The sequence below is a fragment of the Hemibagrus wyckioides genome, linkage group LG21 (assembly GCF_019097595.1).
Source record: "Hemibagrus wyckioides isolate EC202008001 linkage group LG21, SWU_Hwy_1.0, whole genome shotgun sequence".
NCBI lineage: Eukaryota > Metazoa > Chordata > Actinopteri > Siluriformes > Bagridae > Hemibagrus > Hemibagrus wyckioides.
This window is the reverse complement of record NC_080730.1, coordinates 7,435,129-7,450,961: the sequence shown is the minus strand read 5'-3', so window position 1 is coordinate 7,450,961 and position 15,833 is coordinate 7,435,129. Positions and strand designations below refer to the sequence as shown.

General features: G+C 34.9%; 1 protein-coding gene across 7 annotated transcripts in view; it reads left to right on the top strand.

Annotated features, from left to right (window-relative positions):
* dock3 (dedicator of cytokinesis 3) overlaps window positions 1-15,833 on the top strand; it is a 218,800-nt gene that overhangs the window by 112,414 nt on the left and 90,553 nt on the right. For all 7 annotated transcript variants that reach the window (XM_058373970.1, XM_058373975.1, XM_058373974.1 and 4 more), the window contains one exon: window positions 10,369-10,517. In XM_058373970.1, coding sequence (XP_058229953.1) covers window positions 10,369-10,517 — 149 coding nt within the window. The remainder of the gene's footprint in view (window positions 1-10,368; window positions 10,518-15,833) is intronic.

Sequence of the window (15,833 nt, the reverse complement as noted above, 5' to 3'; positions counted from 1 at the left end):
AGCATGTGATGATTGCCCTGTGCTAGTAATACTGGCCTTGAGATGTGTGGTATTTGATTAGTGAAGTAGAATGATTAGCTGGAACTGTTCTAAGGTCCTTCATTATGGAGGTTTCTGTTCCTAACATTGGAAGCTGTAACATAGCTTTTCAGTGATATAAGAACTGGAGCAATTTAAGGAAGGTCCATTACATTTATTCATATATTAACAACCAGCGCTCTCATTGCCACAGCCTGAGTTTAAATCCGAACCAAGCCCCTGAAGACTTAACCCTCAGTGCCATTCCCAAGAATGGATAAAATGGGAGGGTTGCATCAGGACGGGCAGATGACCCGCTGTGATGACCCTGAACATCTGAAAAAACAACAACAGTGTAAAATAATATACTATGATGTATAATGTATGTACTATGATGTATGATATAAGGCTGATCAGTCCATCCATATTATGTACTTCTTATCCTACACAGGGTCGCAGGGAAGCTATCCCACTTTTGTGGGTGGGAATCAAATGCCCTACCCCGGAGGTGCAGGGCAAATATGCTAACCATTTAGCCACCAAGCCCCTTCCCATTATCATGGTAATGATGTCACAAATTCTTTACTTGTACATGGCATGTGCAAAGTGAGGTTCCTAAAAAGTAACAACATTGTAGATTGCTTTTATTTATTTATTTTTTATACCATTGTATTCCCATCTTAGTCAAAGGCAATTATCAGGTGCTTGGTGATTCTCCACTATTACACAGCAATAACCAGTTGAACAGGGTCAGGGATAACACATAACACATCCTCTGAGATATCTGTTGAGCGCCACAATTTTTCATGCTGTTTTGATCATATTTTGAGAAGAGCACTAACTACTCTCTTCCATATACTCCATGAGGCCAATTAATAGCTAGTGCTCTGATTGAAAGGCTATAAAGGACAGCCATCCATCTCTCCTTTACAGAAGGTTTCAGGTTGTGAAAATATGGCTAGCTGCACAAATGGCTTAGCACCAGGCTTTATGTAAAAGTTTTAAAATGTGAGCAACCTGTCAACCTGTCCCCAGTGTGCAAACCTTACACTTTTATTGTAAACCACAAAAAGAAACTCCAAGACATTATTTGTTATGCAAGATAATGTGTGTGTCCTGCTGTTTTGCACCATAGTGAAAGAACTTTTCAGTTGCCTGCATGCAACTAGGACGTAGCAAGAGAATACACACTCACAAGAGTGTCGCTGACCCTTTGTATACATATCCACTATACTGGGGTCACTCCCAGGGGCCAGACCTATAATTTCAAAGTGTGGACTGCTGTGCCACAGTGACCTGGACATCTGGGATAGCAGGTCTGGTTAGAGGGGAAGCAGACACTGAGAGCTCATTTGTAATAACAGCAGCATGAATGCTCTTTTCTAAACTTCACCCTGGAGGTTTGGAATGAAAGGAAGCAGAACTATTATTCAACATCCATCCATTTCTTTACCGCTTACAGAACCTACACAGGATTGCGGGGATTCTGGAGCCTATACCAGGGTACTTAGGGCACATGCCAACCCATTGCTGGACACAACTGCACATAATTTAGGGATGCCAGTCAGTCTATAATACATGTCTTTGGACTGGAGGAAGAAACTGGAGGCATTAGTGGGAATCGAAGCCCCATCCCATGGTGGTGAAAAACTAAAATTCTGACCACTAATTTCTAGAATGAAAAAGCAAGTTTATTTATTTATTTATTTATTTATTTTTTATTTATTTCATTTGTTACATATTATTATTATTATTGTTTTATTATTAGTAGTATTATTTATTTTTTTTGCAAATAACTTTCAATTGTATTCAAATTTTTGGCCCTGTTCCAATCGTGTTCTCTTTCAGTGAAAGGCATGCCTACAATTAGGACGCCTACAACTCAAAACTTTGTTAGACATTTTCACTGGCTTCGGAAATTTACATATCAATATGCCTTTCATCGCCGAAACGCATTATTCATTGCAGTTTCAGCCAGTTACATTTTCAATTAGTGTTCCTGTTGTGTCTATTTGATCCCTCTACTTTTTGTATCTCAGCAAGTTATTTTTCTTTATGTTATGTCAGCCTCTGAGTCAGAAAGTCTTACACAATGTTGTTATTGTCTTTCTGTGTATTATGTAGGCTGTAAATTTGGATGGCGTTTGTGCTCCTAAGATAAATTCTGTCCCATTTAGAAAGCATCAGAAGCACAGCTTTTTTTTTTTTTTTTAATGTTCTGGACAGTATTTCATGCACTGTTGTAGGAGAATAAGTTAAACCCTAAAATCACCAACAAAACAAAGACAAAACTGTGGCTTTGAATTTTTATTTATTTATTTATTTATTTATTTATTTATTTATTTATTTATTTATTTATTTATTTATTAAAGCTTTATACTTTAGCTTTATGTGATGGTCCAGGGTGGTTTTTGTTTATTTATTTATCTATTTATTTATTTAGACTCATTTTATTTTAATTATTTTATTTTATTTTACATTATTTTATTTTATTTTATTTTATTTTACCAGATCCTCTACCACATCCTGATAATATCCTATATCGTGACTAATTTTTTATCAGAATAAAATATAATATTGGCACATGTCTAGCCATTGCTCATCATGCTAAACAACCAAACTCCTTCACATAAGTTGTCTCTAATAATAAAACATGGGATATGCCATGACTCACTATAGTCACGCTCTACTGTACATGTGATCTTCCATCTGCGATATTTTCCACCTCTCAGGTTGAACTAATGTACTGCTCTTGTGCAGCTTGAGTTTTATTGTGTTTTATTGTGTGTTGAATATTTTAATATGGATTTAACACAAACACAATTTTTATGATTAACATGCTGTCTAGTTTCTACTAAGTTTCATTTCAAATACACCTTAACATGAAAAGCTTCTTAGGTAAAGAATTAAAAAAAAACGTTTGAGAGATAGAGACACATTTAGCTTTGGTGCAGTTTAAAGTCTTCGGTTTTTGTCACAGTAGTTTTCTCCGGCATTGGAATATTCATTAAGTGACTGAAGCTTCTAATGAATTCACACTGAAAATGATCCCATTCGCAGTTGACAAAACAGAAAGTGCTTGTGCAGTGCTCATTTCAGCATCACTCAACCGACTGGCTGTTTTCTCAGAGTTGACTATAAAATTGCATTACTGTTTGTTTGTTTTAAATCTCTGACTGATTTAGCACCTTCATTCATCTTTGAATGATATATGATGCTGCAAATCACGTCTTAAGATTATCTAGTGCTAGCCATCTTCATATTCAGCATATGAAACCCCGAACATGAACCAAACATGAAATTTGGAAATGTGTTACCATTTAACATTTGTCAGATTCTTTCCATCACTGATTAAAAAAAGAAAAAACAAACAAACAAAAAATATTTCTTCATTATTTTTTTTTTTAAATGTAGCATTTAACTAGCATTTTTTTTACTTATATTATATTTATATTCCTTTTATACTGGTAAAATATATATATATATATATATATATATATATATATATATATATATATATATATATATATATATATATATATATATATATTTTATACTGGTACTTTACTTTTACCAAGTTTTCATTATTTTTTTTACTGTACTTTATTTTTTACACACTTTTTATAATGTATAGTTTGTTTCTTCGATTGTTTTTATTTTTTCTTTCTGTCACTGTTATTATGTATAAACTTTTTTATTTACTTGTTTTACTGTTTAATAATAGTAATAGTAATAATAACAATAATAATAATAATAATAATAATAATGTTTTTGTTGTTAATAATAATAATAATAATAATAATAATAATAATAATAATATTGTTGTTGTTTTGTTGTTGTTAATAATAATAATAATAATAATAATAATAATAATAATAATAAATATGCTGAAACTGATGAATAGTGAAATACATTTTTGCTAATTAACAGGCATTAAACAAGATAATTTAATTCTATCAATTAATACAACCTATTATACTGTACAAATTAATTCTATGCATGTTTTTTTTCTTTTTTCTTTTCTTTTCTTTTTCAAAGTTTATTTTAAAATAGCAATCAACGATTTTCAATATTAAACATAGCAGTTTATCATAATATGACTATCAGGATCGAAACACTGAGAAAGATGTAGCTGCAGGTTGGGCAGCTTAATAACACTTTGCAAACAAGTCCAAATCGATAAGCAAGCTCAGGATCAGGACACAGGCACAAGTCAGGAGATCAAACGAGTCAAACTAGTCAAGGCAAAATGCAGGTAACAAGAAACTGAGTCAAGATCTGAAGCAGGTGAGCCAAAGAGTGAGATAAAGCTTGGTATAAACAGACACAGGGGTTTATAAAGGTGGATCGAGCAAGTGTGTGTGTGTGTGTGTCAGTCTTGTGACTGTGAATGCATATGTTGTGGAAAGTGGATGCTGGTAAGCTGCAGCGCAGTTTATGAAACCATGACAAGAACTGGGTAGAAAGATGACTTCTCTTAGCATCCTACATTAGTAGCCTGAAATCATTCTACATACCTTTCCCATTTACGCTGCACATGTGCAGCATTTTCACACAAACCGTACACTATATGCTACTGAACTCAAATCATTATCTACTTAACCATCATGATCAGACCAAACTAAAATATCATTAGTTTGAATCAAAAACATGGCACTATAAAGTTAAGATTGTCCTATTGTGCGCTCGCTCTCCGGGCTTTGCTCAGTGATGCTTTTCGCTGTCACTTCGGCTGTGCTGATCCCGGCCCTGAAGATATTTGACCGCTGATCTTATCACGAGAACCGCAAGCTCAGAGGTGAAACTGATCTAAAATGTTTATGCGAGTGCAGAGAGCTTCAACAGCAGATGCTGCAGAGGGATGAGCGCCAATGCCTGCAGCACAAAGCTTAAATTTGTCTGAAAGATGAAAGGATGTGGTTTGTCAGTGGCTGCCCTTAATGTCTCATCGAGTCTTTTATCATTGTCCCTTATTCTATTTAACACTCTGTCCACCATGGCATTAAATCAGCCCCTCGCTTCCGAGAATACTAATACACCCGGGATAATTTTATTTACATTTATTCATTTGGCAGATACTTTATCCTGAGCGACTTAGACGTGAGACAGAATCCAATTGAAACATAAGCTGGCTTGACTCGGTAGGAATCTCAGCCCTGATTTTGCTGTCGCAGGCACAATAGCACATCGTAAAGGAAAATCTTTGCTCAGGAGTTAAGGTCTTAGAACGCATTAGGTGACGAGTTCGCTGGCAACAGGTTTGGTTCGACTGCAAACAAACACAAGACATCAATGATCTAGCAGTGTTCAAAAATGTTGATTCGCATCTCAGCATATGAATCGGTGCTACGATGCTTATTTAAAAGCCAGCAACAGTGTAGGCTTGACAGGACAGCTACAGATACGGTCATGGCTATAGCAAAAAGGAAGCAGTTTGTTGAACGTCTCTAGAATATCTCATCAACCTTATATCACTATAGGATATAAAAGGTCATGGTTTGATTTGACATTGCACAGGCATCTCTTCCATATATTTAAACTATTTCCCTGCACAAAATATGACAGTATTGTACATGGAAGAAGTCTGAAAGTATAAATCCATACTCCATGTCCATTTCCCTTTAAACATTCTGTTTTTTTCCCTCATGTTTTGTACAAGCCATGTTGTCGCTGAAGGAGTTAAATACAATTGCATATAAATGTATTTGGTTAAGCCACATGTGATACAGAAACCATGGCAGGTGCAGCTGACGTATAGAAATCTGGGGTTGCTGAACTGCCGTCATTTATATTCATACCTTGGACGCTTTAATACAGAATTTTTAAAATTCCATCTGGTAAAATGCTTTGCATGGCCCTGAACTCAGACCCAAGGCAGGCACATCCACATAAAATTACAGAAGAAAGTTATTACATTGACCATCACAGTTTCTATGCTATGATGGGGCTGAAATTCTAAGAAAGACACTTTTCAAATGAAAGGTTTAAAATATGAAGTGAATACCTTATTTTGGCGGTTTATATGGATTAATATTAGGTTAATCCTAATTATATTTATATTCATATTCATCAATAAATTTATTGTATTCAAATGCTGTATTTTTATGTATTTTGTATATATTATTTTATCTTCTGTTCTGTATAGCTACTTCCATTATTTTATTTTATTTTTATTGAATTTAATTTTATTCTATTTTTTACATACCATTTTCAACTCTATTTTTGTACCATTAAAGTAAAAAAAAAAGCATTTCACTGCATGTCGTACTTCGTATGTGACTAATAAACTTTGGATTTAAGTCAATTCGATGGAGAATGTTGGAGAAGGTGTGATTGAGTAACCGTTTGTTCCCTTGAGTTCATGTGACAGCTTTTAATTCTTCATGAAGTAAAGGAAAAACCTGTCATCATCAATGACATGACCCAACTGTGTGTCTGGACAAAACATCGAAAAGAACGTCCTTGTGCGTTCTTGTTTGTCGGTTGCCGAATCCCTTGTTAATTTTCCAGTGTGTTCAGAAAAGTGGCAGTGTTTGCATGTGTGTGTTGTGTGCATATATTTTCTTAAGCCTGTGGATGGAGGGTACATCCAAAAAGACTTGCAGATACACACAGACAGCGCAAAGACGAGATTCCAGACGGAAAAGCAGCAAACACATAGACACTAACATGACAGGCAAGCAGGAGCTTACTTTATATATTTTTTTTAAATATTTTTATTATAATTATGTCATGATTTTTTTTAATCCTAAACCCCTCCTGCTCTTTACAGAAAAATAAGCTCTCACGATTCTGTAATAGTCAGCATTTATTTTTAGAACGGAAATGTACTTTTTTAAGAACTTGGCACACCTTCTGCACATCAGCTTTGTTCCCAGTTCCATTATGTGCATTGATGTGTAACTAAAAGCGGTCCGGCCAGGGCTGGTCTCTTTTGATTAAAACTTGTCACACAATGTGATACACCACTTGTTTTAAATCTGCGTGTTAATACAAGCCACAGGTAAAAGCTGAATTTGTTCCTAAAGCGTGCTTCTGCAGATACGAAATTAGGTTATTAGTATAATATTTACTACAAATGGTCTTTAAATGGAATGGAATTAAATCCGGACTAGAATATCACATTCCAGTTAACATCCTGATGGAGTCTGGGAAAGTGACCCGCAGGTTGGTGCTGTTTTCTTTAAAGAATTCTTGTTCACTTGTTTTGCATAGTAGATCTAATTAGTAGATATCATTTATAAATAAATTAGGGCTGCAATGATTAGTTGATATAATTGATTATAAGTGTTGAAGTGTTGCTTCAGTTAATAAACCAATAGCAAGAATGGATATGTCACAGTTTCTAGGTAGAAATTAATACAATAGTGGAGGCAATATGTAACACCATGTCAAATACCATTGAGGCTGATTCAAACAACATACCGAAAATAAGAATTATTCCAGAAATTGTTTCAGGAATAAGAAAAATCATAATGAACATAAAGCAAAAACGTAAACAGATTAGGGGTTCTATCCCTGCTTTTGCCCTTGTGCATGGAGTTTGGATGTTCTCCTTATGTTTTGGGGGTTTCCTCTTGGTACTCTGGTTTCTTTCCCCAAAGACATGCGCTGTAGGCTGATTGACATCTATAGTGTGTGAATGGGTGTGTGATTGTACCCAGTAATGGGTAGACATCACATCCAGGGTGTCCCCCTGCCTTGAGCCCTGAGTCCCCTGGGATAGAGTCCAGGTTTGCCACAACCTTAGGATAAGTGGTACAGAAAATGGATGGATGGATGGTTGGATGGATGGACTGTACAATACCGTCTTTGTAAAGTGGATATGCCTTCCAAATCAGCACATTGTTGATGCATGAACTCGAGCTTGGTAAGAGAAATATAATAAACAATTCATATTACATATAACCTTACATATAGAAGAGCCGAAAAGGGGTTTGATATCACACACTGATGTTTTTTTAGAACTATTCTATGAAAATATTGCACCTTGTAGGCTAGGTAAAACAGATATACTTTATAAATCACTAGAAAATTCTTAGCCTTTTTAAGATTATTGATGATGAACATCTGTGTAATGTAGTTAAGTTTAGATAAAAAAGGAGAGAGGTAAAAACGATCCATTTACACTACTGTTCGAAAGTTTAGGATCACCAAAGAAAAAAACAATTTTTATTCATTTCAAAAACGTAAAATTAATCAGATGATTTGTAGAGAAAGCTCTACATTGTCAAACAGAGGCCCATTATCAGCAAACATCAATCCTCTGTTTCAATCTCGTGTTATGTTTCCTAATCCATGCTAATCATTTTCTAAGGCTAACTGATTATTAAAAAACCTTTTTGCAATTGTGCTAGCACAGCTGGACACTGCTGTACTGATTAAAGGAGCAATAAAAGAAGCCTTCTTTAGGTTAGTTTAGTATCTGGAGCTTCAGGAGTTGTGGGTTTGTTTACAGGCTCAAATGGACAGAAAGAAAGAACTTTCTTTTCATAGTAAGAACTTATAATACCATGCTATGAAATACTTCCTTCGTAGAACAGCGCAAACTGGTGTGGAAAAAGGAGTGGAAGCCTCCGGTGCACAACTGGAAATTTCCATACGATCCTAAACTTTTGAATGGCATTGTAAATCCACATATTTTTAAATATCCTGTCTTTTTATTTAATATAAATTGCTGATTAAATTGTGTTGCTAGTGTAACAGGGACTAAGCATTTGTTTAACATCACATTATGAAAACAAATTAAAAACTGATTATTCTGATTAGTGATTTCACAAATAATTTCCATATTCCACTGATAAAATATTCATTTTTGAAGCCTTAGATCTACTGACTGTCCACATAAATCATTGGTCAGTTATTAGATTTGTAGTGATCACTGACATGTAAGTACTGCAGCAGAACTGAAACACTGCTGTAGCTTGCTTTATTACTTTCAACGTGTACATTTACACATATAGAAAGCTCACGTTACTCCAATGGCACTCTTAATTCAGTTTAATCACCTTGGCCTAAAGAAATATCTCTCTTACATCACATTTCCATCAGCATAACTCAGTTACAGGCACTCCTGAATATCCACTGGTTGGATATTGGTTTTAAATCACTTCAGTCATCTCTAATTAGCATCAAGCTAACGTGTCGTATCCAACCGAATACTTTCGTTCCATGCAGAGCACAAAGGATTAAGGTTAGTAGAATTTGCTCGATTTAGTATGGTTAGATTTTACACAGAGCCTGAGTTGGAAATTGATTAAAATATATTCATCAGGACTGAATATTCTTTGTAAACTTTATAGTATTATCCTGCTAATCCAAAATGGGGAATTAGATACCAGAGAATGTCAAGTGTATGCTGTATGGGGTACAACTGATATTATAATTAACAATGTAAGTAAAGTTTAAAGATATTCTGAACATAGAAAACGTGTCTTAGACACCATATGAATATTTCATGTAAATAAAACATCCACAGCAGTTAGAAAACAGCATTTATTTTGCCTGGACAAGGCCATACTAACTGCACAAGTGTTTTATGTTATCTACCATGTCGTGATTGTTTCTGTGTTTCCACTGTAAGGTTTTTGAGAAGCTCATCCCACCACGGACCCTAGCTGTGAAGTAATATGTCCTGTCATTGTGACAGAAATGGGAATTTGTTTGTTCTGATCCTCAGAGGTCTAGGTGGCAACAGAGGCCTCGATAGAATTGTGTATTTTCTGCTCTGCTGTCATTGTTATAGCATGTCAGAGGACTGCTTTTTGCCAATTTGGACGCTCTGTTGCCTTTCGTCGACATTTGCAGCCAACGTGAAATTTCTTGTGTAACAGTTTGATCCTGCAGACAGTTCAACAGCTGTGGAGAGCAAATTGGAGAGCAAATGTGCAGCTGCAGGAGATGTGTTTTTTTTACTTATTACAACTTTCAAAATGGATTTGTTGCAAGTGCATGTTCTCTCTGTGTCCGCATGTGTTGCTTCAGGGTTCTCTAGTTTATTCCCACCTTTTCTGAAGAAAACTGGCTAGTCTAAAATTACCCCTAGGTGTGAATGAGAATGCGTATGTGTGTGTGGATGGTGCCCTAAGTTGGATTGGTGTGCCATTTGCAGTGTAATACCACCTCGCTTCCTGTATTCCCAGGACAGGCTCTGGATCTATAGCCACCTTGACCAGTATGAATGAATGAATGGAGGGATTGATTGATTGACTTAATTAATTGTTGCAAATTACAATGTGTCTTTTTATCAACAGTTCTCAATTAGCTACAGTGTTTTCAGAAAAAAAGGCATCTCAGTTTTCATGAATTGTCTCTCATATTTCTTCCATGTTCTTCTTTTTTCCACTACAGAGGCATAAAGTGGACCTCTTCTATAAGCTGCGTCACGTGATGAACGAGCTGATCGATCTCCGCCGGCAGATTCTCTCTGGTCACCTGACCCAGGATCAGGTTCGCGAGGTCAAGCGCCACGTCACCATACGCCTCGACTGGGGCAATGAGTAAGTGCGCATACAGTATATTTAAAATGAATGCAGTTGTCTGAGTAAGAACTTCAACTTCCTGTGCACATAATGTTAAAATAGTATGCAATATTACACTGATAAGTTAAATAAGTTCATAACATTTTATGATGCATCCTTTTCTTAGGTTGATTTACATTTCTCTGAGAATGTTTCCACTGTTTAACAGAGATCTTAATGAAGTACTTGCGCTTTGTGTGCATTAGTCATCACGATATGTTGAACGTAGCTAATGAAAGAGAAAACAATTTGTTCTGTAGTGAGGAACGGCAATTCAGCAGAGTTATTGCCTCACATATCCTGAGCAAACAATAGAGCCTATCTGTTTTATTTAGAGGCCAACCGTGCTGGACATTTGGCTTCACTTACCTTTCAATCTGTAACAGTAGCATATTAATTCAACAGTTCCAACATCACAGAATTGAGAAGAGAGGCTTATAATTGAAATAAATTCAATTAAAATAACTTTAAAGGAGAATTTACAGCACTTCATTGTGCCAATGAAACCAAGAAATCCTAAGTGTCCTTTTCATTTACATTTTTCTCCATTATGTCTGTAGAAGAATAGTAGTAAAAATGCCATTGCTAATAATTTCAGCAGGGCTTTTTCATACAAAGAACTAAGAAGAAAACCTGAAAGGAAGCAGAAAGGAGACAAGAAGAACTGTGTTTTGAAGGCCACTGAATTCTAAATAGTGGATTTCAAGAACCACTGAACTCATAGCATTGAAAAATATGACTTTGAAAACCAAAAAAACTTTACCTTGATATTCAAAATAAGGCTGAATTCTTTGCCAATGTACTGCACATTGGCTTATTTGCTGTTAACAAATAGCTTGGACTTCATTATTTTGTACTTTTTTGTGAAAGAACAATAGACGTAGACACTGGGGCTGATTTCTTTCTAGCCCAGACTGTAGATTCACGCCTTCTTTATTTCACACACTTAGTGTAACCTTAGATTTCATGTTCACTGGAGGCTTTTAATTTATTTATACCCACATTGCTCATGCATCCATAACATGTCTATCTATAGTGACTAAGAATTCACATGTGGACTCACATGTGGCTAAAACAAGGTAATAAACATGTAATAAGCAAAGCAGTTTTCTTTTTAATTGATCAGTGACTTTTCAGCATGCCTTTTGAGGAAGTCCAGGGACCAAGAATCAAGATTTTCTCTTCTCTGTGCTTGCTCTTTGTAAAAGAAAAAAAATTGCTACATGATTAAAGACTTCATGAATAGTGGAGTCTACAGAATAGTGTGTGTTAAAGCCTACGGTTTTAGAGATATGGAGGCAGAAACGAAAGGCTAAAAGTCAATAAAGTGCTTATTATAAGAAGGACAGTCAGTACACTAGGTTAGCATTGAATTAACAATGAGTTATATTCATTCCCAGCGAACCTCTAGCTCTGTTTTATGGCTATACATGTTCTTGTCTCTGGACTATGGTGTATAATTGCAGCTTGATTTGTTATAGTAATTACCAGATTCCCATCCATGCATGTACAGACACACTGACGCTCTGACCCTAGATGTTCACCCAGTTGCTGATCTGCATGCATAAAATGGAATATTATGATTTTTCCATCACGGCAAGCATTTACATGCATGGAGAGTTCATTTCCCTCATTATTAGTTAACTAATTAGGGCTGATAGTGAATTAAAAAAAGAGTGAGCGATTGTCTTCTACTCACCTGACTAAAATAAGTGATGAGTGCATAGAAATGACCATCGTTAATATCAGTTTATTAATTACATCATGTAAATCATTTAGAAATGTAATTGGAAATGCAGTAATAGTTCAATGAAACTCTGATTGAATGATTCATTCTTGCTTGGAATTTGTTCAATAATTGGATTACCAATCTGGATTATATTACTTCTTTGCAACTTTAAATTGTCTTCAAATTTTCTTTACATATTATGACTTGATTGAGTTAACATTATAAAGAGAGCAATCCAAAGAAGCTAGCATGGACATCAAATAATATTTAAAAGGTAATAATCGCGCTCACTCCTTATCTCGTCTAGATAAGTCATGGCTGTGTTTGTGATTCTTGAAGCTTTCTGAGACTAAGTTAGGGGGATAAGTTGATTGCTCGAATAAGGACCAATCAGTGAAAGGGAATATTTCAAATTATGAAAACATACATTTTTATTGGTGTACAAACAAAAATAAGAAGAAATAAAATAAATGAAATAATAATAATAATAAAAAAAAACGTGATGTCCATTCCATAGGATGCAGAGTGTGAAGGGGTTAAATACTTATGACAATATGACTAGGACAATACGATTATGATAATGTGATTATGGTATGTTTTTGTCACTGACATCGAGTAATTTTCCAGTGCTTTATTTGTCTGTCTTTTCCTCATAAAATATGGTCAATTTTAGCCTTACAGTATCCCTAGTTGACAGAGAGGTGATTGATTACTGCTCCCTTTTCTAGTGGAAATGAGGAAAATGCTAATAACTCTCATTCACTGTCAAGCCGGGAAAGTTTGTAGTGCTTCCAGGTCTTTCACCTACTGTCATTTTTAGTTTCTTTCAGTCTGATAATGTCTTCTCTCTCATTCATCCCTGATTGACTTTCCTACAAAATACTATTAATCCCCTAAAGTCCCAGGGCCCATTAACGGGTCCAGATTAGCATTTGTCACATTCATAACGCCACACAATTCCTTTTAGTTTTAGGACTTACTGAATAATTCATGGCCGTTACTGAATAATATGTTTTCAAATGAATAAATGAATAAGCCATGGATTTGAGAAATTAAATAGTAATACACTAGTTATTAGTCCAGACAAATTTAATGGTTTCTCAGTGGATTAAAGGTGTGAACTCAAATCCCAGACCTGTCAGAACCACTGTTGGAGGTACTATAATTTTGTATATACTAGGAGAAAATTACCCCTAATATATATCCATACTATCTCAAAACCATACCTAAATCATCCTAAAATATCTTTCACTAGTTTGTAGTTTGTTCTAAGTTAAAAAAGTTTCATCCTACAAGCCACTCTGCATTATAATGTTTATTATGAGGTCATTAGTAGAATATGCCAATGTTTAAAAGTTTAATATCTAAACATAGGAACCTTTTTTAATATTAAAAGAATGACGCCAATTACGGTGACAAAACAAGTTACTTCCTGTTTTACAGTTCATCTTTGATAAGACAGAATAATACAACACAAAGCCTTCTGTCCTGGAAATTTCTCATGTTGGAAAAATGAAAAGGAACAGCTTTTCTTCTGAACGTTACGAAATACTGATACTAGCATGTCAGGGTGCTAAAAATGTGACTCCTGGCAGGAAAAATATAAACAGATACAATACATTTTATGTGAATTGTCTGCTTCTAAAGTCCATGTATAAGTTGTTACTATAGAAACAATGTTTTGTTAGTGCCACTATATTAATATACAGTATTAATATAAGTATAATGTCAGAGCTGCTGTTCTAAAAAACACATTCTTAACTAGAAACGTTGAAAATTCAACTGTTCTGTTGTGTAAATGTGTTGAGTTAACACAGATTATAGCCCGCTATTACCTGTAGAAGCTGTAATAATTTCCTTGGAACTGGATGTGTTAATAATGTGATGTCACACACCTTTGAGTCAGAGAGATGTTATTAAGATGTTATTATATTCTACCTCTTGTATTTTTTTTACACAGTTAAAATGAATTGTATCACTTATAATCATTTTCCCGTCTGTCCTACAGAGTCACAATATCAAATAATATTAATAATAAAGTCAGAATTCTATTACAAAATGGTATAGTGGAATAGAATAAAAATGTGCAAAAGAATAAAAATGTACATATACAGTACATAACTATCTTATTTACAGACAGATTTCTGTACAGATTAACTGTTATTGGTCCAGCAGGTTTAAAAACTGCACGTGTGATGAGTTGTGGTTGTGTGTGAATAAAAAGTGTACTGTAGACGTAATTAAAGTCATAAATAAATCAACGAGTGTGTAAGAATGCAAAGTGATGCTATGAAAGATTTGTTGCATTTGGCTGTACAGAATATACTAAAAATGTATATATAATTTTTTGAGGATTTGGTAAAGTTAGTGTTACTTTTATTGAGAGAAAAAGTGTAGGCACCGGCCACTTTCAAGGTTGTGTGCCATTCAGAGTGGACGTGTAGATGAATGACAATCAAAATGATCGCTCCGGAAGGAGGTGAAGTCCTCCGTGCTTGGCATTGAGCGCCCAGTGCGTTATGTCGACTTGTTTCTTTGTAAAATTATGACTTTGTTCTCGAAATATTATGACTTTAATCTTGCCTTTTTATATTGCAAATAGTGACATAACTAAAACGTGATTGCATTATTAAATATTTTACTAATTAAATTATTTAAACTTTTATTCATAGTCGCAAAAAAAGAGAAAAAGTCCCCATACACACAACACAACAACATGACTGTGTCCAATCACTGAATAATTCGGTATTCTATTCTTATAATTTGGTAATTTAATATTAAGAACTGAATAATACTCTCTAGACTTTAAGAGCTAAAAACGATCGAGTAGTCAGATGCCAAGACCAGTACTCGTCTTGTGCAAGCTGACATGTGTCAACAACTGTGTCAGCAATTATGGAGGTCATTTTGTCCTTCAAGGTTGTTCTCAGTAATGCGCTTTCAGCCACTACACTGTCAGCAGAATATTGCTGGGAGATCCAGTGCTGGCTATGCTAACAGATAATTGAGTAAATGGGATAAAATGGAAAGGAGTGACTGGCATTTACTGAGCTGACATTTATTCAGACGCCTGAAGGACAAAAGTGGAAGCTCTTCAAGAGCAGGTTACAGTAAACTGGTTCGAAACGAGCACCTGTGTATGGGCTAGCAATTATGCATGGAGATATTCACAGGTATTTCCTCTGTCATGGGTCATTTCAGAGAGCAAAAGTACTGTCTGTAAGTAATATTAAAGTGTCCAGTGCTAGCTATACAAATATATCACACAAATAGTAATTATCTATGTAGAAATGAATGAATGTTAGGTCACCACATAAAGTGTAAAGTATAAAGACTGAATATAAAATTCACACAGTAAATTATATACAGACATTTAGATGCTTATGTAGATACATGGTTACATACATATGTGAATATGTGAATAGTTATATGAGATTTGTCAGAAAGTGTTGATGAAATTTTCTATAACATCGGCTCAGACAGCATAATAATACAGGCGTATTAATGCACTTGTTATAATATATTATTGTAAAAATGAAGGCTAGTGGAATATCGTGTAGTTTCTT